This window comes from Equus przewalskii, chromosome 22 (genome assembly GCF_037783145.1).
Source record: "Equus przewalskii isolate Varuska chromosome 22, EquPr2, whole genome shotgun sequence".
NCBI lineage: Eukaryota > Metazoa > Chordata > Mammalia > Perissodactyla > Equidae > Equus > Equus przewalskii.
In genome coordinates, this window is record NC_091852.1 from 54,015,146 (window position 1) to 54,041,929 (window position 26,784).

Genomic DNA, 26,784 nt, shown 5'->3' on the forward strand with positions numbered 1-26,784 from the left:
CTGTGACATCTGTCACCCCACTGATTGCTAGGGTTGATTCAGCTAATCTGGCTGGCTAAGCAGGTATCCCCTTCCTCCCTCACTGCTCCATGTGCCTCGCTCCCAAAGCTGCGCCCTTGGTCAAAGAGGACGACCTTCCCAGATAGAGGACAATCATTCTTCAGTCAAGGGTATAGAAGTAGTTGCACTCCCCCCTGCTAGAACCTCCAAATAAGCTATCAAGGTCCAGTTGTAGGAGAACGTAAGGTAGTCAAGCTTCCAAGACTCTAGACACATCCAAATGAGCTGCTGTATGTGGCAGTCTGCCTTTAAAAAAAAAAAAAAAAGAAGAGGAGGGAACACTTCTTAACATATTCCATGAAGACAGCATTACCGGTACCAAAGCCAGACAAAGACACCACAAGAAAAGACAAATACAAATTAATTTCCCTTATGCTATCAATGCAAAAATCCTTAACAAAATACCACCAAACTGCATTCAGCAACATATTAAAAGGGATATGCCCTGACCATGTGAGATTTATTCCTGGAATGCAAGAACAGTTCACATATGAAAATCAATCAATGGAATACATCATATTAAAATGAAAGGAACAGAAAATACATGGTCACAGGGGCTGGCCCCGTGGCCGAGTGGTTAAGTTCGCGCGCTCCGCTGCAGGCGGCCTAGTGTTTCGTTGGTTTGAATCCTGGGCGCGGACATGGCACTGCTCATCGAGCCACGCTGAGGCGGCGTCCCACATGCCACAGCTAGAAGGACCCACAACGAAGAATATACAGCTATGTACCGGGGGGCTTTGGGGAGAAAAAGGAAAAATAAAATCTTTAAAAAAAAAAAACAGAAAATACATGGTCATCCCAACTGATGCAGAAAAAGCATCTGACAAAATTAACATCCTTTCATGATTTAAAAAAATTTTTTAAAAACTGGGATAGAAAGAAACTATCTCAATATAATAAAGGCCACATATGAAAAATCCACATCTATCATTCACACTCAATAGTGAAAGGCTGTAAAAACTTTCTCTAAGATCAGGAACAAGACAAGGATGCCTGCTTTCACCACTTCTACTCAACACAGTATTGGAAGTTCTAGCTAGAGTAATTAAGGAAGAAAAAGACATAAAAGGCATCCAACTGGAAAAGAAAAGATACATTGTTTCTGTTTGCAAATGCCAAGATCTTATACATAGAAATCCCCAAAGGTTCCACAAAAAAACTGTTAGAGCTAATAAGCGAATTCAGCAAAGTTGCAGGCCAAAAAAAAAAAATCAACATTCAAAAATCAGTTGCATTTATATACTAACAACGAATAATCCAAAAAGGAAATTACAAAAACAATTACATTTACAACAGCATCCAAAAGAATAAAATTCTCAGGAAAACTTAACCAAGTTCGCAAAACACTTATACATTGAAACCTACATAACATTGCTGAAAGAAATTAAGAAGACATAAATAAATGGAAAGACATTTCATGTTCATGAATCAGGAAACTTAATACTGTTTAGATGTCAATACTACCCGAAGTGATCTACGTATTTAATGAGATTTCTATAAAAATCCCAATGACATTTTTTGCAGAAATAGAAAAATCCATCCTAAAATTCATATGGAATCTCAAGAGACCCCAAATAGCCAAAACCACCTTGAAGAAAAAGAATGAAACTGCAGTACTCACACCTCCTGACAAAACATACTAAAAGGCTATTCAAAACAGTGTGGTACTGGCATAAAGACAGACGCACAGACCAAGGGAATATAAGAGAGTCCAGAAATAAACACTCACATAATGGTCAAATAATTTGTGACAAGGGTGCTTAAGACCATTCAATGGGGAAAGGACAGTCTCTTCAACAAGTGGTGCTGGGAAAACTGGATATCCACGTGAAAAAGAATGAAGTTGGACCTTTTTTCCTTACATCAGATACAGAAAATTAACCCAAAATGGATCAAAGCCTTAAACGTAAGAGCCATAACCACAAAACTCTTAGAAGATAACATAGGGGAAAAGCTTCATGACATTCTATTTGGCAGCGATTTCTTAGATACAACACCAAAAAAACAGGCAACAAAAGAAAAAGAAAATAAATAAATTGGACTCAATCAAACTGAAAAAACTTTTGTGCATCAAAGGAAATTACCAAGAGAATGAAAAGGCAACCCACAGAATGGGAGAAAATATTTTCAAATTATCTGGTAAGGCATAAATACCCTGAATATATAAAAACTCCTACAACTTGACCAAAAAAAGCTGATTAAAAAATGGCAAAGGACAGATAAATACATGGAAAGATGCTCAACATCACTACTCATTATGGAAATGCAAAGCAAAAACACAATGAGATATTACCTCCTGCTCATTAGGATGGCTACGATTAAAAAACACAATGTTTTTAACCAGAAAATAACAATTGTTGGCAAGGACGCAGACAAATTGGAACTCTTGTGCACTGTTGGTAGGAATGTAAAATGGTATAGCCACTCTGAAAAACAGTACAGGGTTTTAAAAAATTAAAAATAGAATTACCTAATGATCCAGCAATTCTACTTCTGGGTATATATCCAAAAGAATTGAAAGTAGGGTCTCAAAGAGATATTTGTACACCCATGTTCACAGCATTATTCATAACAGCCAAAAGGTGGAAGCCACAAAAGTGTCCATCCACAGAAGAATGTATAAACAAAATATGGCATATGCATACAGTGGAATATTATTCAGCCATAAAAAGGAAATTCTGACACATGCTACGGACATGGATAAACTGTGAAGACATTATGCTAAGTGTAATAAGCCAAACATAAAAGGTGAGATACTGTATGATTCCACTTACATAAGGTATCTAGAGTAGTCAAATTTATAGAGACAGAAAGTAGAATGGTGGTTGCCAGGGGCTGGGGGGGGGGGCAAGGAAATGGGGAGTTATTGTTTAATGGGGATAAAATTCAGTTTGGGGTGATGAAAAGTTCTGGAGATGGACAATGGTAATGGTTGCACAACAACATTAACATCACTGAACTATACCCTTAAAAATGGCTAAAATGGGGGCCGGCCCTGTGGCCGAGTGTTTAAGTTGGCGCTGCACGGATCCTGGGCGTGGACATGGCACTGCTCATCAGGCCATGCTGAGGTGGCATCCCACATGCCATACAACTATGTACTGGGGGACTTTGAGGAGAAAAAGGAAAAAAATAAAATCTTAAAAAAAAAAGGCTAAAACGGTAAGTTTTATGTTATGTATATTTTACCACAATAGAAAAAAGTACCTCAATAGTTCATAGACCTAAAAGTAAGGTCCCTTAGCTTCATGACGTGTTTGTATACACAACACTAAAGACACCATCTATGCAAGAAAAAGTTGATATGTTAGACGCCATTAAAATTAAAAACTTGGGCTCTGCGAAAAACAGTCGAGAGAATCAAAAGATAAGCCAGAGATTGGAAGAAAATATTTGTAAAACTCATATCTAATAAGGGACTTGATCAAGAATATATAAACAGCTCTAATAACTCGTTCATAAAATGACATATAACCATGTTCAAAAATGGGCAAAGGACCTGAATAGATATTTCTCTAAAGAAGATACACAAGTGGTCAATAACCACATGAAAAGATGTTCAACATCATTAGCGATCAAGGAAATGGAAAATAGTTTGGCAGTTCCTCAAAATATTAAACAGAGTTACCATATAACTCAGTTACTCAAGAAATCTGAAAATATACGTTCATACAAAAACTTATACGCATATGTTCATAGTAACAGTATTCACAGTATCCAAACATGGAAATAACCCAAATGTTTACCAGTTGATGACTGGCTAAACATAATGGTACATCCACAGAACGCAATATTATTCAGCCATAAAAAAGAATAAAGTATTGGGGCCAGCCAGGTGGCGCAGAGGTTAAGTTCACATGTTCCACTTCAGTGGCCCAGGGTTCGCCGGTTCAGATCCCTGGTGCAAACCTACGCACCACTTGTCAAGCCATGCTGTGGCAGGCATCCCACATATAAAGTAGAGGAGGATGGGAATGGATGTTAGCTCAGGGCCAGTCTTTCTCAGCAAAAAGAGGATTGGCAGCAGATGTTAGCTCAGGGCTAATCTTCCTCCAAAAAATAAAAATTTTAAAAATGTGAAAAGAAAAAGAAAGTATCAATTCATGCTACAATATGGATGAACTTTGAAAATGTTATGCTAAGTAGAAGAAGCCAGAACAAAGGCTACATACAGTGTGATTCTATTTATGTGAAATGTCCAGAATAGACAACTCCACAGAGACAGAAAGCAGATTAGTGGTCACCAGAGTCTGAAGCTATGGGAAAATGAAGAGTGACGGCTAATGGGTACAGGGTTTCACTTTGGGGAGACGAAAATGTTCTGATAATGGTGATGGTTGCACAACCTTGTGAAAACACTAAAAATAACTGAATTGTACACTTTAAAAGTGAATTTTATGGTACGTAAATATATCTCAATAAAAAATGCAATAGTAAAAACAGAGATGAGAAAAAGATGCAGAGAGAGGCTTACTCTGATGCTTTTCTGCCTCTGGACATTGCTGACTGTGTGTGAAGCCTGGAACCAGACAGCCATCTTGAGACCATGAGACCCAGAAAAGTCAACACACTGAAAATAGAAAGCACCTGGGTCCTTGATGACACTGTTTAAATGCTAAATAAACCAATCCTGGAACTGTCTTTCCACCAGACTTCTTGTTAAATGAATTAATAAATCCCCTAATTGTAAAATGGGCAGGGGGGATCTGAACAGACTCCTAACCAAAGATGATATACAGATGGCAAATAAACATACGAAAAGATGCTCAACATATGTCATTTAAAAATGCAAATTAAAATGAGACTTTTGGATGATGGATCTTAAATGCATATTGCTAAGTGAAAGAAGCAAGTCTAGAAGGTTATATAATGTACGATCGCATTTATATGACATTCCAGAAAAGGCAAAACTATAGATGTAGTAAACAGATCATTGATTGCTAGGAATTGAGGGGGTAGGGTTAAATAGGTGAAGCACAGGGGACTTTTTCAGGCAGTGAAACTATTCTGTATGATACTGTAATGGTAGATAAATGACACTACACATTTGTCAAAACTCACAGATCTTCAAAGAACAAAAAGTGAAGAATGCTAGTACGTGCTAATTTTTAAAAAAATGTTTATGAGGTCAGGGAATCCCAGCATGAAATGCAGAATGTGAAAAAGAAACTAACTGTATTACAGATGCATGAGTCAACTTCACTGAAGAGAGTAGGGGGAAAAGTTGGTGATCCAAGTAACATTAGGAATGAGTAGAGTCTGTAAGACTGAAGGCAAAAGCAACTGCATATAAGCACTGTATTCTAATTGATAAAGTTGCTGCCCACAAGGGTACAGGTAACAATTCTGAAACCACTACACATATACAGTGGAATTGAACAATTAAGTAAACGGACGGCAAATGGTGGGAGTCTGTTTTCTCACTACTAGAGTGGAAGGTTACAAATAAACAAGGGGAGGAAGCCAGAATGAGCCATTTAATAATGGATTAGAGTTGGAGATATCATTATGAACTCATTTTAGCATCACATGGATACAGATACATAGATACATCACATACAAAAATATTTATAGATATGTGTATACACACAGGCTAGTATCACACATATATTTCCTTGCCCTGTCAGGTGAGAGAGTTAAAAGCAATGACACCCCGGAAGCCCAAGATCTAGTGCCCAGGTCTTGGTTTCAAATACCATTCTCCAATAAAAGGAACCAAGGCTCCTTGGAGAAATAGTAATCTTAGGACTAGGGCAGGAAATATACAAGAAGAGCCTGGCGAATCTTGTAGTGCCAGAATATAAGTGCACAAAAAAAGAGAGCTGGGGTATGTCAAAGAGCCCAGTGGCCAAAGCTGGAACAATCTGAGCAATGAAAAAATAAAGCAGTATTGGATTACAACCCAAATTATAAAATACTTGTAATTTTTTATGATATAATAACCAAATGGCAGAGAATAGACAAATCTCCTGTGCTGAGGAATTCCAAATAATTTACATAGATACTCTGTACTCAAGGAGGTGGAACATAACTTCCCATTCCGTAACTGTTGGCTGCAGATAGTGACTCCTTTCCAAAGAGTACAGTATAGAAAGAGGGGAAAAGGAGTCACTTTACAGTGGAGAAATCTGACAAACACTACTTCAGACAGAAGATTAATATCAACAGTGATATGTATCCTTGATATGATGTAATGAAAATGGCACTTCACTTCTGTGGGCTTCCTCTCCAAAACCCTAAATTCCACTCTAATCATGAGGAAAACAACAGATGAATCCCAACTGACAGACTTTCTACAAAATACCTAACCAGTACTCGTCAAAATTATTAAGGTCATCAAAAACAAGGAACGTCCGAGAAACTACCAGAGCCCAGAGGAACTTAAGAAGACAGGACAAATAAATGTAATGAGAAACTGAAATAGAAAAAAAGGCATTCAGTAAAAAACAGAAAATCTGAATAAAGAAAGGGCTTTAGTTGATAATAACGTATGGATATTGATTTACTAATTTCAACAAATATACCATACTATGTTAATAATAGGATGCTAATAATAGGAGGAAAAAATCTCTATGCTATCTTCATAATTTTTTTGTAAATCCAAAACTATTCTAAAATAAAGCTTACTTTAAAAATAAATGGACAATAATATACAAAGAACTCACACAACTCAACAACAAAAAATCAAACAACCCAATCAAAAAATGGGCAGGAGACATGAACAGACATTTCACCAAAGAAGATATACGGATGGCCAATAAGCACATGAAAAGCTGTTCATCATTGCTGATCATCAGGGAAATGCAAATCAAAACTACACTAAGATATCACCTTACACTCATTAGAATGACAAAAATAACTAAAACAAATAGTAACAAATATTGGAGAGGTTGTGGAGAAAAAGGAACCCTCATACACTGCTGGTGGGAATGCAAACTGGTGCAGCCACTATGGAAAACAGTATGGAGATTCCTCAAAAAATTAAAAATAGAACTACCATACGAACAGATTAGTGGCTACCAGGGGAAAGGTGGGGTGGGGGGTGGGCACAAAGGGTGAAGGGGTGCACCTACAACACAACTGACAGACAATAACATACAACTGAAATTTCACAAGATTGTAACCTATCATTAACTCAATAAAAAGTAAAAATAAAATAAATAAAATAAAATAAAATAAAAAGTAAGTGGACAAGAATACAAAAACATCCTGAAGGAGAGAAAGCAAAGAGTAGGGGAAAAACTAGTGCCACTAAATATTAGAGCAGGCGTTGGCAAACTACAGCCCACAGTCCAAATCCATTGTCAGTTTTTGTGAAATGACTATACCTGAAGGCTTTGCTTTTCTTCCTCCAACCTAATAGCATTTGAAGGCAAGGAGGAAAAAAAAATTTACTGCCTATTTCTCCACATGTAATAACTTTCCCACAAAAACTATAAAAACTTTCTCAGTATTACATTAATAGTTGAATAAATGACATGGTTACCATTTTGGATAGACCAAGCATTCATTAAACATTTGTAAAAGAACTGCTTTTCACTCAACTTTTCAAACTCTTAATTTACCAACCACCACCCAACTTAAAGCTAACCTAGATGACAAGAACTGTTTTTGTAAATATTTCTATCTCTATCAACATTCTTTAAGAATGAAAATATTCAACTCCAACTGATTAATTCATTCAACACATATTTGTTGAGTTCTACTATATGTCAACTAGATGCTGGGAACAATGGTAGCAGCTATCCCCGCTCCCATTTCACGGAATGTGAAATGTTAAATGGAAATAAACACTGTGAAGGACAAGGACACGGGTCAGGGACAGTCTATTACAAAGGATCCTGAGCTATATCCAGGCAAAAACTATCCCATAACAGCAGGAGTAGCAACAGACACTGTGCCAAACCCTGATCAAGGACATTACAGATACTATCACTTTATCCTCACTACAATGTTTTGAGATAGGAACTATTATTATCCCTATTTCATAGATGACAAAACTCAGATGCAGAGAAGTTAAGTAGTTTGCCCAATTTACACATTTAGCAAGTGGCACTGAGAAAACTGAATTTCTACATATAAAGAATGAAGTTGGATACTACCTCACACCTTACAAAAACTAACTCAAAACAAATGAATAAGCTAAAACAATAAAACTCCTAAAAGAAAATATAGAGGTGAATCTTGGATTTAGTAATAGATTCTTAGACATGATTGCAAAACTATAAGCCAAAAAAGAAAAAATAGATATTGGGCTTCATCAAAATTACAAACTTTTAAAATGAACCAAAGACTTAAACGTAAGACTTAAAGCTATAAAACTCTTAGAAGACAACACAGGGGAAAAGCTTGATGATACTGGATTTGACGATGATTCCTTGCATATGACACTAAAAAACACAGGCAACAAAGTAAAAATGGAAATTGGACGTTATCAAAATTTAAAACTTCTATGCATCAAAGCACACAATCAACAAAGTGAAAAGACAACCTAAGGAGAAAATATTTGCAAAGCATGTATCTGATAAGGAGCTAATATCCAGAATATATAAAGAACTTCTACAAGTCAACAACAAAAAACCCCAAATAACCCAATTTAAAAATGGACAAAGGACTTAAATAGACATTTCCCCAAGGAAGATAAACAAATGGCCGAGAAGCACATAGAAAGATGCTCAACATCACTAACCACTAAGGAAATGCAAAATCAAAACGAGGTATCACCTCACACCCATCAGGATGGCTAATATCCAAACAAAACAAAACAAACTTCAGAAACTAACGAGTGTTGATGAGGATATAGAGGAACTGGAACCTTTGTGCACTGTTGGTGCAACCGCTACAGGAAACAGTATGACAGTTCCTCAAAAAATTAAACATCGAATTATGCAACGACCCAGCAATTCCACTTCTGGGTAGATATCCAAAAGAACTAAAAGCAGGGTCTCAAAGAGATATTTGTATACTCATGTTCACATCAGCATTATTCACAATAGCCAGAAGACAGAAGCAACCCAAGTGCTCATCAATAGATAAATGGAGAAGCAAAACGTGGCATATGCATAAAATGAAGTATTATTCAGTCTTAAAGGAAGAAAATTCTAACACACGCCACACGTCTTCAACAATCTTGAAGACAACGTGTCAGCAACAAACTTGAGGACATTACGCTAAGTGAAATAAGCCAGTCACAAAAAGACAGCATATGATTCCACTTGTATGAGGTATCTAGAATAGTCAAACTCATGGAAACTGAAAGCAGAATGGTGCTTACTAGGGGCTGGGGGATGGGGTAAATGGAGAGTTGCTGTTTAATGGATATAGAGTTTCGGTTTTACAAGATGAAAAAAGTTCTGGAGACTGGTTGCACAATAACGTAAATAGATTTAACACTCGTGAATTGTACACTTAAAAATGGTTAAAATTGTAAATTTTATGTTACATGTATAACACTACAATTAAAAATTTTTCTCGGGGCCAGCCCTGTGGCTAGCCCACTGGCTGAGTTCCTGCACTCCGCTTTGGCGGCCCAGGGTTTCGCCAGTTTGGATCCTGGGCGCAGATGCAGCACCACTCGTCGGGCCATCCTGAGGCGGCGTCCCACATGCCACAACTAGAGGGACCCACAACTAAAAATATACAACTATGTACCAGGGGGGCTCTGGGGAGAAAAAGGAAAAATAAAAATAAAAAAGCTTTTTCTCAAATCAACTATTTCCATATATTGCCAGCAAACAATTATAAACTTAAAAAATTTTTAAGAACTCACATTTATATTACATTTAAATCACATATACAGCATCCTGAAAGGCCCTACATCAGGGCTCTTAACTGGTATCCCAGTAGTGGCTTCTTGGAGTCCATGAACATCCTGAAATAGTATGTTAAACTTAGTTTTGTTTTCTTTGCAGCAAATCCTTAACTCTCATCAGATGCTCAAGGGTAAATGACTCCAAAAGGACTTTTCCCTTACCTGGCAATGAAAGTTAAGTATAATATAGGAAAATATGCACACAAGGATAATGCAAATAATTCTGAGGAAACATCTCAAGGTGTGTGCACACATAATTAGGGAGGGAAAGAGCAAAGAGAGGACAAGAAAACAACTTTTTTGCTAGACACACCTCCCTTTTCTAGAAGGCAATGATCTCTTGGAGTAAATATTTGATTCCCTTCTATTATTCAGGTCAACACATCTCTTTACCAAACAAGGCAGAAAAAAGTTGTCAGCCAATTCCCTATACATGGGAAGTCTTCCCTGTGGTTATTAGTAGCATCTAAGAAGCTGAAACCATGAGCATACTGGAATCAAGCTATAAGGAAGTTCCAACACATTAAAATGAAATCAAGTCATGGAGGCTGTATAGAACATAGCACCTGGAACTGATACTAGACAGAAACTGTAAGCACGAAAGATGCATAATTTGGGGGTAGTGGCAGATGACACGAACATATATGATTAAAGGGTTAGTTAGCCTTCCCAGCCACCACACATTCCAAAAAGAACCAGTGTCTGAACTCTGCCCCTAGTCATCTCACTAAGTACAGCAAGCACCAAAAAAACTCAGTCAGGAGCCAGCCCTGTGGCTGAGTGGTTAAGCACGCACACTCCGCTTTGGCGGCCCAGGGTTTCACCCATTCGGATCCTGGGTGCAGACATAGCACCGCTTGTCAGGTCACGTTGAGGTGGAATCCCACATGCCACAACTAGAAGGACCCACAACTAAAAATACACAACTATGTATCTGGGGGCTTTGGGGAGAAGAAAAAAAAAAGATTGGCAACAGATATTAGCGCAGGTGCCAATCTTAAAAAAAAACCAAAACAGTCATTATTCATTGCAGTTTATCAATACCAACCTGAGATGCACCTTCAGAGATAAGACTAGGCAGGAATCCACTTGAGCTCAAATTGGGATCAGGATCCACAGGAGAAGGAATCAGGAAATAAACTGTCTAGGTTTCTCTGAGTAAATATCCCTCAAAAGTTCCTGCTCTAAGCACACAAAATCAGAAACTTGAATTCTTAGGTTAGATTCTAGTTCCTCTATAGATTAGTAAATGGGAGAGAACTGAATAGTTTTATCCGTCAGGATTCAACTACACATTCTGACCAATCAGTAAAGCCAAAAATATTGAGAAATAAGAACAATAACAGCTAATATTTATTGAAGATTTACCAGGGGCCAGGTTGCAATAACCCACGCAATTCTCTGAGGTAAATACTATTATTACTTCAGAGAGGTTATGTAAATTGCCCAAAGTTATACAGGTAATAAAAGGCAGGACTGGGATCCCAAGCGTGCTCACCAACCACTATGCTAAAACGCTTCATCCTCCCAGGTTATTGTTTCATCATGTAAGCCAAGGGGAGCCAATGAAAAAGTTTAAGGCCAGCAGTAATGATCATATTTCCACGTCGGATCACACTTGATCAACGCTCTGGAGGGCAAACTGACGGTGAGGCAAGCAAGAGTCTCAACAGATAGTCACAATCAAAGTCACAAATGCTGAGGAACTGAACCCTAGTAATGCAGAGAACAGGATAAAAACCTAAAATCTTTACCTGGCAAACTTGGCTAGACTTAGTAACATCCTGGATGCTGTAGGTATGGGAAAGATGAAGGCGGCTACCTCTCAGGTTACCAGCTTGGCCACTGTTAGTAATTACTGCCCATCAACTCCAAGACAGAAGGAAGAGCGAGCAGTTTGGTTGTGTTTAGGTGACAGAAGATGACAAGTCCACTTTTTACATAATCAAACATAAAATGAGAAAAAACAACTCCATAGAATTTCCCTCCCCCTACCAAGATAAACTCCCCACTTTCCAGAAACCTTATCTTTGAAGTGAGGAACCCCTAACGCTTTTTCAAAAATAAGCAGCACGCGGGCAGGGGAGGCTGCAGCATCGCCGGCCTCCAGCGCGGCGCCCTAGGTGCTGGGGGACCAGGACCGAGCCAGCTCTGCGGCTCCTCCTGCTCCGCCCGCCGCTCCTCCTGCTCCGCCCGCGCCCCCAAGTCCACCGCCGGGACTCACACCACCGAACGTCACCTTCAGCATTCTCTAAACGCAAATCTACATCATGGGAGCGAAAGCGCTGACGCCGAGAGCAGACGTTTAATTTTCCTAAAATTTCTACTTTTCTTTGGAAAAACGTTTCCTTGGTGTTACATTTTCTATTCACTGCAGCGTTTCTACGTTTTATGTCCTAAATAGACCAACAAAATAAGGTCCTTAAGAAATGACAGACTCGCGGGACCAGCCGGGGGTGCAGCAGTTGAGTTCGCACTTCCGCTTTGGAGGCCCGGTTCCCCGCGGGGATCCCGGGTGGGACCTAGCACCGCATATCATGCCAGGCTGTGGCGGCGTCCCACATATAAAGTGGGGGAGGATGGGCACGGATGTTAGCTCAGGGCCAGTCTTCCTCAAAAAAAAAAGGAAAAGAAAAGAAATGACAGACTCTCCATGGTGTTCCATCATAAGTAACTGAGCGCCACCAACGGAACTAGCGCTTCAGAAGCGCCCGAACCTCCCGCAAAACTGGAACCAGAGGCCGCCCGAACGCTCCTCAGCCGCCGGCGGAGGGGGCAGGCGCTGCCCAGCCCCGCGCCAACTTCCCGGTCCGCCGGCCGCTTCCCAGGCCGCACACGCCCGAGAAGGCTCGCCCAATCCGCCGGCGGCAGCGGCCCGCAGCGAGCGGAGGCCCTGGACGCACGGCGCCGCTGCCCCGCGCGCCCCGCTCCGGCGCCTCCGAAACGCCCCCCTCAAGTCGAGCCCGCTGGGCAGCCGAGGAAGCCCGGTCGTGGCGAATGCGGGCCGACCGGAAAAGGGCGCTGGCCGCGGCCGGGCCGCGGCCGGGCAGCCTCCCTCCCGCCCTCCGGAGCCGGGCCGACCGGCGGCTCCGACCCGGCCCCGCCCAGCCTCCCGCCGCCGGCCCCGGCGCCCGCGCTCACCGAGCTGCCGCCCGCGGCCTGCGCGCCCGCGCGCTTCCCGGGCATGGCTCCCGCCTCGGGCTTCGGCGGCGGCTCCGCGCTCATGCCGCGGCCATGCCCGCGCCGGCTCGGGGCGCTCCGGGACGACGGCGACGCCGCGGAGGCGGCGGAGGGGCCCGCGCCCTCATGGGCTCCGCGCCCCTCGGCGGCCTGCAGATCGGGCTGCGGCGCCAGCGGCGACGCCGAGCGCTGTGAGGACGGCCGAGGCTGGACCCCAGGAGGCGGGGAGAGGAGCGCAGCCGGGGGGCCACCCGTCGCGGCTGCCAGCGGCCTCAGTGGCCCCACGGGCGGTCCGGAGGCCAAGGCCGCCCCGCCCCGCCCCGCAGCACCTCAAGCCGGCCCGGCAGGAGGCCCCGCCCCGGGCTCCGCTCCCGCCTCCGGCTCGGCCGGCGGAAGCCTCCCGGCGCCCCGCCCACCTCAGGCCCCGCCCCCACGTCCCGGCAGCCTTGGCACGGGGCCTGGCGTCGCGCCGGGACGACGTCATCGCCCGCGGTCCCAGTGCCCTTTTCTGTTTCCTGAGTCTGGCGAGCAGAGCCAAGGGGAGTCTCAGGTGTAAGGGGAGTTTTGCAGTGATGGCGCCTCTGGTCTTGGTTGGGCGCCAAACCGCCAGACGGACTATTCCTGATGCCCCCAGCAAGTACAGAGGGCGTCTGACTTAGGATGGTTTGACGTGATTTTTCGGCTTTGCAATGGTGCGACAGCATATGCATTCAGCAGAAACTGTACTTCAAATTTTGAATTTTGATCTTTCCCCTGGCTAGGCGATATGCGGTTGGATGCTTTCTCGGGATGCTGGCAGCGGCAGCGAGCGTGGGATCCCAGTCGGCCACTCGATGGAGGGTAAACAACCGATACATTTAAACCGTTCTGTACCCAGACGCCATTCTGTTTTCACTTTCAGTACAGTATTCAATTAGTTACATGAGATATTTAACACTTTATTTTAAAATAGGCTTTGTGTTAGATGATTTTTCACAGCCAGGCCAATGAAAGTGTTCTGAGCATGTTTAAGGTGCGCTGAGATATAATATTCAAAAGGTTAGATGTATTAAATGCAATTTTGACTCAACGATATTTTCAACTTGCTATGGGTTTATCCGGACTTAACTTCATTGTAAGTGGAGGAAGATCTATATATAGATGGGCACGTTCTGACCACAGGAAGAGAGCCCTCTGGGCTGGAATCCTGAACTGGAAGAGTGCCATATGCAATAACCAGGATGTTCTGTTTCAAAATCTAAAGAGAAACTGATGGAGAGCTTACCATGGGATGAGTGCAAAGGGCAGTCTTAAAAAGCATACGAGCCCACGTTCTAATCCATAACTACTTGATGATACCAACACCAAGACTATGAACTAATTACTCAAAGTCACGATCCTCATCTATAAAATGGAGACAATAGCTTACTTTGGGTAAGATGATAGTGTACAGAAATCAGTTACCACTAATACTGGCTCCATAAATGTTAGTTGTTATTATTATGGGCCCAAAAGGACCTTGTGAGATATTACATCCTATTTTGCAGACGCCAACCTAAGCTTCAAAAGGTAAGCAATTTGCCTAGTTATAAAGGTAAGGTAACAGGTAGGACCTGCTCCACAAGTTTGGAGTACAAATATACTCAGAATTTTTTTTTCTTTTTTGAGGAAGATTACCCCTGAGCTAACATCTGGTGCCAACCTTCCTCTTTTTGCTGAGGAAGATTGGCCCTGAGCCAACATCTGTGCCCATCTTCTATTTTTCATATGTGGGACGCCTGCCACAGCATGGCTTGATGAGCAGTGTATAGGTCCTGCACCCAGGATCCAAACCTGTGAACTCTGGGCCACCGAAGTGGAGCACGTGAACTTAACTGATATGCCACGGGGCTGACCCCCAGAATATTTTTTCCTGTTAGATGTTTGAGTATCCGGTGCCTCTTCAAAAGAAGATGAATACCTTGAGACCGTAAAGACTTTATGTCTTCCACCTTATTAAAGTCACCCAGATGGACTTACTGGAGAATAGGATAAATTTGATCAGTTCATTATTGATTTGCATTTTATAGTTTTGTTGCAAAAAGGTTATAGATAATCCTAAAGATTCTTGTCTGCCCTGCTATAGTGTATCTGCTGGCTTAGGACCCTCTCATGCCTTAGGCTGGTATAACCTTGGTGTCTTAGTCAGCTCAGGTTGCCATAACAAAATACTACAGACTGGATGGGTTAAACAACAGAAATTGAGTTCTTACAGCTCTGGATGCTGGAAGTCTGAACTCAGCATGCCAGCAGGTCTCGTTCTGATGAGAACTCTCTTCCTGGCTTGCAGATGGCCACCTCACTGTGTCCTCATATGAGAGAGAAAGAGAGAGCAAGCTCTCTGGTGTCTCTTTTTATAAGGGCCCTGACGCCATCATGATGACTTACCCCCATCTACCTTCATGACCTCATCTAAACCTCAGTACCTCCCAAGGTCTCATTTTCAAATTCCATCATGTTGGGGGGTAGGGTTTTGATATATGAATTTTGAGATGACGCAATTCAGTGTATAGCACTTGGGGTACAGAGTTACAGATTAATTTACACTCACTGTTCAGACATTGCTTCCCAAAGCACGTTGATGTCCAAAATTGTCCCTTCCTGTGGGAACACAGAAGTTCTTTTCTTGAGTTCAAGTGATCTACCTAGACTGTCCATTATTGTGGGAACTTTACTGCTTTCTTGGCCTTGACTGGAGACTCTTTAGTCTGCACTAGGAGACTGACAGTATTGTAGAAGCCACCAGCCCTGAATTGAGAGCAGGCAATTACCCCAGAAGATTGTCTCCTACCCTCTACTTAAATATAGCCAGAGAAGAGGATGTGTTAAACAGACCCAGTACCTTTATGAATAGCTGTCATTTTTTGAAATTATGTTCTTTTATTTGGCCAAAGACTGCCTGCATGTTTCAGCCATGGTTTGATTCTGGTGCTGCCTTCTATACCTATACAGAAATGTCTAATTCCACTTGTTTAAAATGCCAAGATGAACCTGTTATCTTTCCTGATTATCCTCCAAATATATACCAGTTTGTGAAAATCCCAGTTAAGGTGCATTGCCAAAAATATAACACTGTAAATAATATTTGATGATATCACTCTGAGGTCTGGTCCCTTGATCTGTAGAGTCATAAAAGTGATTTTTGAGAGATGAATTGTTTATTGCATTATGTTGATAGTTATATCATAGGAATTAAATAGACCCTTATCTTTACCTTCTAATTAATTCTGCACTAATGGGGGCCAAAGACCTGGGATTCCACATAATTTAATTCAACATCCTAGACTCTAGGAGGGTAATGGTGCTCACTGAAAGATGTGTGTGTTACCTTGTTTCATCCAAGAGTGGTTAAGATATCTCTATCATTTGAATTCATATTAATGAAAAGATGCTCCTCAGGATGTTAATAGGTGTGCAAGAGGAAGAGTCTTCCTCTGGTAGGAAATAACTTTGTGTGTGTGTTAAATGACAAAATTAAAGTGTTTTCTTTTTTTGTTGCCAGATTTCCTCAAGTTTTAATATGCTAATGAGTATCGTGATTTTCCAAGAAGAGAATATAGTAAGCAGTGTTTCCTAAACTTACTTGAACATAACATTTTTATTCTTGAAACATTGATTAGTATCTTGCAGATATGAAGTTTGGGAAATGCTCCTTTTTATCTTTGATTTTGAAAGATGCATAAAATATTATAGAACGATATGCATAAAATACTGTAGCATAGAAAAATTATAAAACAATACTATTGTTTGATCGTTTTAAAAACTTTAATAGAAAAAGAATGAAAGTATTTCTCTTAACAGTAGTTAGCTCTAGAATTAAGAATATTTTTTCATATAAATTTCTGATTTTTTGTTATGAATATGTAATAGCATACTTTTATAATCAGAAAAATAGACATATTTTCCAATCTATAAAAAAAATATGGGGCCGGCCCTGTGGCTGAGTGGTTAAGTTCGCACTCTCCACTTCAGTGGCCCAGGGTTTTGCTGGTTCAGATCCTGGACACAGACAGGGTGCTGCTCATCAGGCCATGTTGAGGCAGCATCCCATGTGCCACAACTAGAAGGACCCACAATTTAAAAAAAATGTACAACTGGGGGATTTGGGGAGAAAAAAGCAAAAAGTACATATATGTATAATGAATTATATACTTTTTATTAGTTTCCTATTGTTACGTGGCAAATTACCACAAACTTAGTGGCTTAAATCAGCACAAATGTATTATCTCAGTGTCTGTGGGTCAAGAGACTGGCACGTATTAATTAGGTCCTCTGGTGAGGGTCTCACAAGGCTTAAATTAAGATGTCAGAGAGCTGACTCTCCCATTTGGAGGGTCAGCTAAGTAAAGATCTGCTTCCAAATTCCCTCAAGTTATTGCTAGAATTTATTTCCTTGTGGTCCTGTGACTAAGGGCCCCATATTCTTCCTCACTGTCAGTCAGCTACTTCTCTTAGCTCTTAGAGGCAGTTCTCAGGTCCTTGCCATGGAGTCTTCTCCACAACACTTTGCTCCTTCAATTATCTCTCTGACACATTACCTTCTTGTAAAAAGCTCACTTGAGTAGGTCAGGCCCATCCAGGATAATCTCTATTTTGAGTAACCCAAAGACAGTTGATTAGTAGCCTGACCACAGAATGACATCCCATCATCTTCACTGGTCCTCCCTGCACTCTAGTGGAGGGGATTATGCAGCGTGTGCACACTAGGGGACAGGAATCTCGGGGACCATCTTAGGATTCTGCCTACCATACACTTCTTTAGAACAAGGAAATTCTCTCACTTATCTTTGTAGTCCCATGGCCTTGCTCACTGCCCAGAATGGAGGAGATGCTCAGTAAACACTTGTAGAATTAAACCAAGATAATACTGTTTCAAACAGCGTAGTTAAGAAGGAGGGCCTCAAACTGTGAAATTGGGAGTCTTTTCTACTTCATTTTCCTAGACTCATACGGTATAATGGGTATTGTTGATCATGTTTTAGAAGGCAGAAACATTCATAGGTACATAAGGAACAAGTGACAACCTGAAAGAATTATAAACAAGGATTAGGATGCAATTCTCTAGTTCTTACCTATGTCTATGCCAGGTTTTAGAACTTTAACTGGAATTGTCAGTTGAGGTTCATGTGAATCAGATATCTAACAGTAAAAACCTGCAGTTCTTTAATTCCCAACTTTTAAGAAATAAACAGAAGGAAGTGGTAGTGTGTAGTAATTGAAAGACCAACTTGAGCTGGAACCTCAGTTTCACCACTTACAGGTTGTGGAACCCTGTGAAAGTTGTTCAACCTTCCTAATCCTCATTCTCCTCAATTATAAATTTGGGATAATAATACCTAGCTTATTAGGATTGTTGTGATATTAATTACATAAAGCATATCATTTACTTATATGTACATACAGATAATTAATTTAAATAATTAGTTGAGATAATTAATGTAAAGCTCTTAGCAGAGTAGCTCTCAGTGTGTTTTCTATTATTTTTCTTTCTTCCTATATATTCTCTGTCTCCACTCACTGACTGTGGGAAGAGTTGAGTAATATTTGAAATACACACACTTTGCAGAAGTCTTTGACTTTGTTACTTCTTTTAATGTACACTTCCTCCCTTGTTGAAATAGTTTGGGGTTTTGCTATTTGTTGCACTGCTTATGACTAGGTAGACTATTTTTTCTCACATCCTTAAATTTAAGTGAAAACAAGAGCAACTTTTTTTTTTTTTTAAAGATTAGACATGTTTTAATGGTACATGTACATATCCCAAGATTCTAGAAAATTGTCTCATTCTTGAAACCAGTGGTTCTCCGCCAGGGGTGATTTTGCTTCCCAGGGGGCATTTGGCAATGTCTGGAGATGTTTTTTATTCTCATGACCTCCAGGGAGGGAGAGGTTGCTAAGAGGCCAGCGATGCTGATAAATATCCTATAATGGATAAGATAGTCCAGAACAGCAAAGAATTATGTGGTCCAAAATGTGAGTAGTGCTGAGGTTTGAGACACTTGCTTTACACAAAGGAATTTGTATAATGTAATGCAGTCCATGTATTCTTTTCAAAATAAAATATATGCATTATCTCATAAATCATGATGTGTTTACACAATGAAATACCATACAGCAATGAAAATGAATGAACTACAACTATTCTTAACAACATCATTGAATCTCACAAGGTGATGTTGAATAAAAGAAGCCAGACATAAAAGAATATAGACAATGTGATTCCTTTTGCATGACTGAAAAAATAGGAAAAATTAATTTGTGGTGATCAAAGTCATGGTATCACTATCATAGAGGTCTCTACAAGGCTGTTGTCTTTCTGGATCTGGGAGTTGAGTACACAGATGTGTACTCTTGGTGAAAATTCATCAAGTGTTTACTTGTGATTTGTCTACTTTTGTGAATGAATGTTTTATTTCAACAGTTATCTAAACAAGAAGGTAAATACATGCTTTATGCCATGCTATTTAATTGTAATGATTATGTCATTACGTGATTAAATCCAAGAGTTATCTCATTATGAGCTAGAGTATTGTTTTCTGATTCCTGGGTCCATAAAATAGAAAATTTTATAGGCACTTTCTTAAGATAACTCCCAGTGGAGTTGTTCTAGAGGGAACAAGGAGGTTTTTGAATTTTGTTTTTTCTTTATCACAACCTATACTGAAGTTTGCTATAACATTGGCAGTACAGTCGTGTGCCACATAATGACATTTCGGTCAATGACAGACCACACATAAACAGTGGTCCCATAAGATTAGTACCACATAGCCTAGATGTGTAGTAGGTTATAGCATCTAGATTTGTGTAAGTACACTCCATGATGTTTGCACAATGACAAAATTGCCTAAACACACACTTCTCAGAACCCATCATTAAGCAACGCATGACTATATATATAGAACAAGGTGTGATTGTACTAAGGCAAATTTTAAAATTATTGCAAGATAAGGATGCCATTAGATCATTGATGATAGATATTGCTATGTCAGAGCAGAATGTGCTAATACAGTTCTTTTTCCTGTGCTCTTTTTTTAAGGGGAGAAATCCAAGAGTTTGCTCATTTTGGTTTTATTTTTTTCTTGAGTTTCTTTCCATTTAAATGAATTAATCATGTAGTCTTAAAGCTGGATTTTAAAATTGAGGTAAACTTAATGCTGCATTACACTAAAATCAGGTATTTAATGGTACAATTTGGAGCCAGGTGTTCCCAAGACTACCATCAGGTTCAATGACTCACTAGGACTCAGAATTCAAAAAAGATGTTATAGGAGATGGATGTCGAAAAGATAATGGGGGCCAGCCTGGTGGCGCAGCGGTTAAGTGTGCACATTCCACTTTGGCAAAAAGAGGATTGGCAGTGGATGTTAGCTCAGGGCTAATCTTCCTCAAAAAAAAAAAAAAAAAAAAATCCCTTTTACAATAGTCACAAGATTGCCCTGTGGCACAGTGATTGATGACACAGCAGGAAGTAGGTCAGTTGTCTTGAGCTGGGTGGTCACAGGTGAGCACAGCAATCAATTCCTAGTCTAGAGAGAGATGCTTATCCTTAAGGAAATGCTAATGTGGGAGAAGTTGCACCTTTATATTAAGGGCATCTGTTCCTGCCTTTGGGACATAGCAAATGCTTAAAGCAGATAAATAATGCATGCTCAATGGCCACACCAGGCCCTTTTGGAAAAAAATAAGGTTAGGTCAAATCAGCTTTGCACCAAGTGGCTTCCTCATATACTCCAATATATCCTATTGCTTGCCATTTTTATCATATTGATTGGCTGCATATTTGAAGGAGTAGTCTCCTCTTCCAGACTATACAGACTGGCTTCCCTGATGAAAGACCTTCACCTACAGTTAGGTGTGAGTGTGCTGGCTGGGTGAGGTGCAGCAGCTCCAGCTCTGGGTGAGTGTGTGTGTGTGTATGTGTGTGTGTGTGTAATAGGGTGGACTCTGGGCAGCTGCAACAACTAAGGTTAGCATTGGTGAAGACTTGGGAGGTCCTTGGCAGAAATGGCTGCAGGTGTATATGATGGCAGCAAGAGCTGCTGGGGTTCTTGGTGAAGAATGCTGAGGTTCTCCTGCTTGCCTTTCCTCTGCAGGGGATAGTTATGGATGAGGGGATCCCTCTTGGTGCTGAGGTCCTGGGCACAGGTGTGTGGGGTCTGGGATGTGGGCATGTGCACAGCAGCACCAGAATCTGGGGTGTGCATGATGGCGCTGGGCTGAGGAGGATGGAGTGGCTCCAGCACCAGAGGGTCAAGCAGTGGCTCCTTCTCTGGGGAGCATAGTGGCACAGACTCCAGGCACCTCCATCAGTGGCAGTCAGTGTTGGCCAATACTGTGGGTATCCTCAGTGACAAAAGCTGCAGCTGTCTGTAGCACAGGTGAAGCCTGCTGGACTCCTCTTGCTTGCTTTTTCCCCCAGTGAAGGAGGCTGCAGCTGAGAAGATCCCTCTTGGTGCCTAACTTTACTGCACCAGGAGATGGGTGACACAGGTAAAATGCTTCCTCTGCTTTTCTATACAGACATCCTGTGTTTTTGTTCTGCTGGGCTCCTACAGCTTCTTCATTGTACTCCAGAGCTCCCCAGAGCTATATTTTTTGGTAAGTAGTTGTTAAATTGTTGTTTTTGTTGGGGGACAAGAGTTGGGACCTCCTAAGTCCATTATCTTTTTTTTTTTTTTTTGAGGAAGATTAGCCCTGAGCTAACATCCACTGCCAATCCTCCTTTTTGCTGAGGAAGGCTGGCCCTGAGCTAACATCCGTGCCCATCTTCCTCTACTTTATATGTGGGACGCCTGCCACAGCATGGCTTGACAAGCAGTGCCATGTCCACACCTGGGATCTGAACTGGCAAACCCTGGCCACCGAAGTGGAATGTGTGCACTTAACTGCTGTGCCACCGGGCCAGCCCCTAAAAGGGACTTTTCAGTCATGCGTGATACATGCTCTTTGATGGTATATGAATACTCTATACACTCCCACTTCTTTGGAGTGCTCCATTTCTTTGTGGAAGGACTCTCCCAGGCTATCTGTTCCTCACATTTGGCTCATGATAAACTCGCCCCAGTTTTGATTTATAGATTGGTTTTGAGTTATTTGTGTCAACAAATATAAGACTATAAGGAACACAAAAAAATCAAGGAAACATGATACCATGAAAAGAATGCAGTACTTTTCCAGTAATGGATCACAAAGAAACGGAGACCTATGAATCACCTGAAAAATAATCCAAAATATTTGTTTTAAAGAAGTTTGTTGAGCTACAAGAGAACACAGATGGATAACTCAATGAAATCAAGAAAAAAATACATGAGCAAAACAAGAAGGTCAACAAAGAGATAGAATCAAACAAATTGTGGAATTGAAGAATAAATAAAATGAAAAGTGCAGTAGAGGCAACGGCAGACTCAATCACACAGAGGAAAGAATCTGCAAATTCAAAGACAGATCTTTTGAAGATTTCCAGGAAAATCCTGCTGTGGTTTCTATTGGCATTGTTATTAATATATAATACAGTGACTAAGATGAAAATTACATTGGATGGGATTAATGACAGCTCAGACTTAGCAGAAAAGATTAGTGAACTTGGAAACAACAATAGAAGCTATGTAAAATGAAACAGAGTGAAATACAAACTGGAAGAAAAATGAAGAGTGCCTCATTTTGTGTGTCACAACTCTAAGTGGCCTAATCTATAATTTGAGTTCCCAAAGGAGAATGACGAGGAGCATAGAAAGTGTTTGAAGAAACGGTCAAAATTTTACAAATTTCATAGTCTATAAACCCACAGATCCAAGAAGCTCAGCAATCCCTAAGCACAAGAAACATGAAGAAAACTACACCAAAGCACATCATAATCAGTTTGCTTAAAAGTAGTTAGCAGAAAGTCTTAAAAAACAGCCCAAGAAAAAAAGACATATACAAAGAACAAAGATAAGGATGACAGCCGAGTTTTCAGTAGGAGATGGTGGACCTACGTCTTTAGAGCACTGAGAGAAGAAAAGGGCCAACCTAGAACTCTGTTGGTATTTATTTTTGTTGTTCAAATTTGGAGCTCTTTCAGGTTTTATCCTGTGTCCTTTTGAGAAATCTTTTTTTTTTTTTTTTTCATAATTTTGTTACTTTCTGACATTACGAGATACTCCGGGTTCATCTTATCTTGAATTTTCTCAGCCCAGCCCTATAATCAGCCATTTCTGGTTCCTTTTACTAGAGACCAACGTTTGAGTGCTGGGTATGCTTGTTGCTACTGAGGTGTTGATGCTTCTAGACCCTCTCATGTATACACATATCTGTATTTATTTCTATATCTGTCTCTTGTTTCAGAGGATTCACCTTAGTTGGCTTTTTTTTAATGGAGAACTATCCTTACTGAATCTTCTCAATTTGCATTCCATCCAGCACTAGGCTAAAAGGCAAATGTGACTTACCTTCTGAAAAAAAGTATGTTAAGCTGTTATGCATTCTACAATGATTCAGAATCAGATTGAGTGGGCAAACATTTCATAAGGAAGGATGGAATTTTGAGTGAGCCAGGCAAACAGAGTTTATTCTACAATGTGTGTGAACTATGTAAGAAGTTAGGAATGTGAGGACTTTTTTCCTTTTCCTACTTCTCTGTTTCACGTGCTGGATATGCACATGCTGCCACCTGATACAATCTCTATGCCTAAAGCAGGAATTGTTGCTGATATAGGTCAACTCCATCTCCTTGCCGCCCCCTCATTATAATTTATCACATGTTGCTCTTCTCACCTCCTACCTCTCTCTCCACCCCCACATCCAAGCAATCATCATGCTTCGCTTATTCTAAATCTCAAATCATTCTGTGCCTGCTCAATCCTACTGCCACTGCCTTAGTTCATACGTTTCTCATCTCTCAGGAGTTTAGCGTCTTTGTCTTTGGGTTCACTTCCACCTATGCATACTCCCTTTAAGCGAAATTGGTCTTAATAATACAAATCCATCTTACTGTGTCACTTCCTTGCTAAAAATTCCTCAAGGTCTCCTGTTGTTATGCAGAATAAGGCTCTAGCTCATTAGCATGATATGCATAGCTCAGTATCTAGCGTTTGCCCACCTCTCAGCCTCATAATCTGGCATCATTCTACACCCCTGTCATTGTGTTCCCATACCTGAGCCTCCTCTGTCTGGAATAGCTTCTTCTCATTCCCCCCAACACAGGTGTCCTCTCCACCAGGTCTTCCTCATCTCCTCTTCTGCATCACATACACTTTCCTTGCGCCTTCTTTGAACTTGTGTATATTTCTTTGTGAACATGTAATTCTCTAAATGTTAAACACGTATTTCTCATCCAAAGAGATAGTGAGCACATAACAATATTTCATTTATCTCAGTGATAAGAAAACTCATAGGGGCCGGCCCAGTGGCGCAGCAGTTAAGTTTGCACATTCCGCTTCTTGGTGGCCTGGGGTTCGCTGGTTCAGATCCCGGGTGTGGACATGGCACTGCTTGGCAAAGCCATGCTGTGGTAGGCATCCCACATATAAAGTAGAGGAAGATGGGCATGGATGTTAGCTCAGGGCCAGCCTTCCTCAGCAAAAAGAGGAGGACTGGCAGTAGTTAGCTCAGGGCTAATCTTCCTCAAAAAAATAAAATAAAATAAAATAATTTAAAAGAAAGAGAACTCATAAAGTAAGTTCAAAAGAGAATTTGAAAAACTAGGATTGTTACAGTGAATGAGAACAAAAATGAATAATGAAATAAGATAGCTAAATTGGATGCAGCTCTAGTTAATGTCCTATAGGGCAATCAAACTGTAACATTTGGTGTTACCTTGTTTTCCCACCACAGAAAAGAAAACTCATCAGTTTCTTATAGGATAACTTCTAACTTTACAAGGCTGTAAAATATCTGGGTCTAATGTTTCAATAGAAACTCTAATACGCACTGTAGATATTAGATTCTAGTTCTGCTAATTGCCTTTGAGGTTTTGTTTCCCACCTGTAAATTGGACTGGATCCTGAATTCTTCCAGTTTCCACAAATATTTGGCTACAACTCTCCAAACTAATACTTCCAATTTTTCTCCCACTTTTGACTTGGAATCATTGAAAAATAAAGCTGCCATTTTCCTGAAGCTCTGCAAACTGAAGCTGAACAACTTGATATAAACTTAAGAGAAATCACCACAATAGCCCATATTTAGACAATCTTTGTGCCTGTTGCTGTGTAAGCCACTCGGAAAGTTTACCTGAACACCTGATGACATCATCAGAGACATTTCAAACTGCAAAAGATGCTTCAACCCTAACAACTAGAAAACTGGCTGCCTTCAGAACTCAGAAACTTAGACTATAGTCATCTCCAATCATTAGCCATTGTTTTTCTTTTGTTTCCATAGGAATGTGTCTTATTAAATACCTGATTGCTTGTACCATAGGCCTAATTTTGGGAGCCCACCTGCATCACCACCTCTAAAATGAGACACAAACTTTAACTTAACTGATCTAACCTCAGGACTAAGAAACTGGTTCAACGAGATATGGAGCAATCTAGCAACTCAGGACAGGTTCAAACCTACTTACACCAGATGGCCAAAGATGCTAAAATATTTCCCAGTATTACGCAAATCTTTGAACAGATTCCTAGGGCCCCCAAGATCGCTGACTTAGTTTCATTGAAGGATCCTTTCAAGTTTGGGACAATAGCTAATGACTAGATTTCAGACTATTGCCTGTATAATTATGATAGGATTTGCTTCTGTAATCCTATTTAGATGTGTACTTTCTGGGTTACCGTGTGCCCTATTCTTGACCTTTAACAGATCAGCTACCCAGCAGTTAGTGTCCTCCATTGACTCTGCCGCCTCCACATCACAGGGTCGATTGTAGCGGCAGCCTTGGTTCTCCTTTTTGTAATGCAAGTGCCTGACTTAAGGTTTGATTGCTGAGGCATTCATGTCAAAGGGGCGTCCACGGCAAAGAGGGCTATCTTGAATAAACACATTGCCAGCCACAGGACTAGATAAAGAACCAGGCCGCCTCCCCACACTGAGGCGCCTTTGTTTTAGAGATATTGATTGATTTCAATAACTGACCACTTGGACTATTTTTTTTCTTCTGATGCTTTAAATTACTGCTCTTACGTTTTAAATTCACCAATGAAGAGTGAGCCTGTAAAACTACTAGGCCCCCACCCTTGACCCTATTAAAAGCAGAACCTCAGGCTCACATGCTCTCTCTGTCTCTCCCCCCATGACCTCACTGTGTGGCCCTATGTGTGCTGTGTAATTTATAGGTCTTACAACTAATAAACGTTATTTTTTTCAAAGTTTCCTGATGGTTATGGCTGAAGGGCATCTTGCAATCATACTAAGAACCATAGGGGCCCATCCAGACACATTGGTTGTTGATAGGCTGACATGGCACAGAACACCCTTCAAGGTATAAAGCCCATAATACAGGATTACAAGGCTCAGGGCCTCATGATCACTTGCTCTAGTCCGTGTAATACTCCTATTTTACCTGTGAGAAAAACCAAGGGCCAAGGGTGGAGGTTTGTGCAGACCTCCAGTAAACAACATTGTTATCTTTCAACACCCTGTTCTTCCTAACATCCATCCCAACTGAAAGCAAATTCTTTACTGTAATTGATTTAAGCAGTGCATTTTTTACTATTCCTGTTGAAGCTAGCCAATACCTTTTTGCCTTTACTTGGAAGAAGAACAATTCACCTGGAGAGTAATGTCTCAGGGTT

General features: G+C 40.8%; 2 protein-coding genes across 2 annotated transcripts in view; one reads left to right on the forward strand and one right to left on the reverse strand.

Annotated features, from left to right (window-relative positions):
* The window catches only part of MFSD14B (major facilitator superfamily domain containing 14B), an 88,565-nt gene extending 75,141 nt beyond the window's left edge, over positions 1 to 13,424 (reverse strand). Inside the window, exon 1 of the mRNA XM_070590105.1 lies at positions 13,013 to 13,424. Within this exon, the coding sequence (XP_070446206.1) occupies positions 13,013 to 13,096 (84 nt within the window). The 5' untranslated portion in view covers positions 13,097 to 13,424. The remainder of the gene's footprint in view (positions 1 to 13,012) is intronic.
* On the forward strand, positions 13,095 to 26,361 carry LOC103543168 (sterile alpha motif domain-containing protein 1-like). The gene is made up of 4 exons (XM_070590205.1): positions 13,095 to 13,140; positions 13,208 to 13,891; positions 21,590 to 21,667; positions 25,150 to 26,361. Exons 1-2 carry the CDS (start codon positions 13,095 to 13,097, stop codon positions 13,708 to 13,710), a joined length of 549 nt encoding a protein of 182 aa, XP_070446306.1. The 3' UTR covers positions 13,711 to 13,891; positions 21,590 to 21,667; positions 25,150 to 26,361.
* The last annotated feature ends 423 nt before the right edge of the window (positions 26,362 to 26,784 follow it).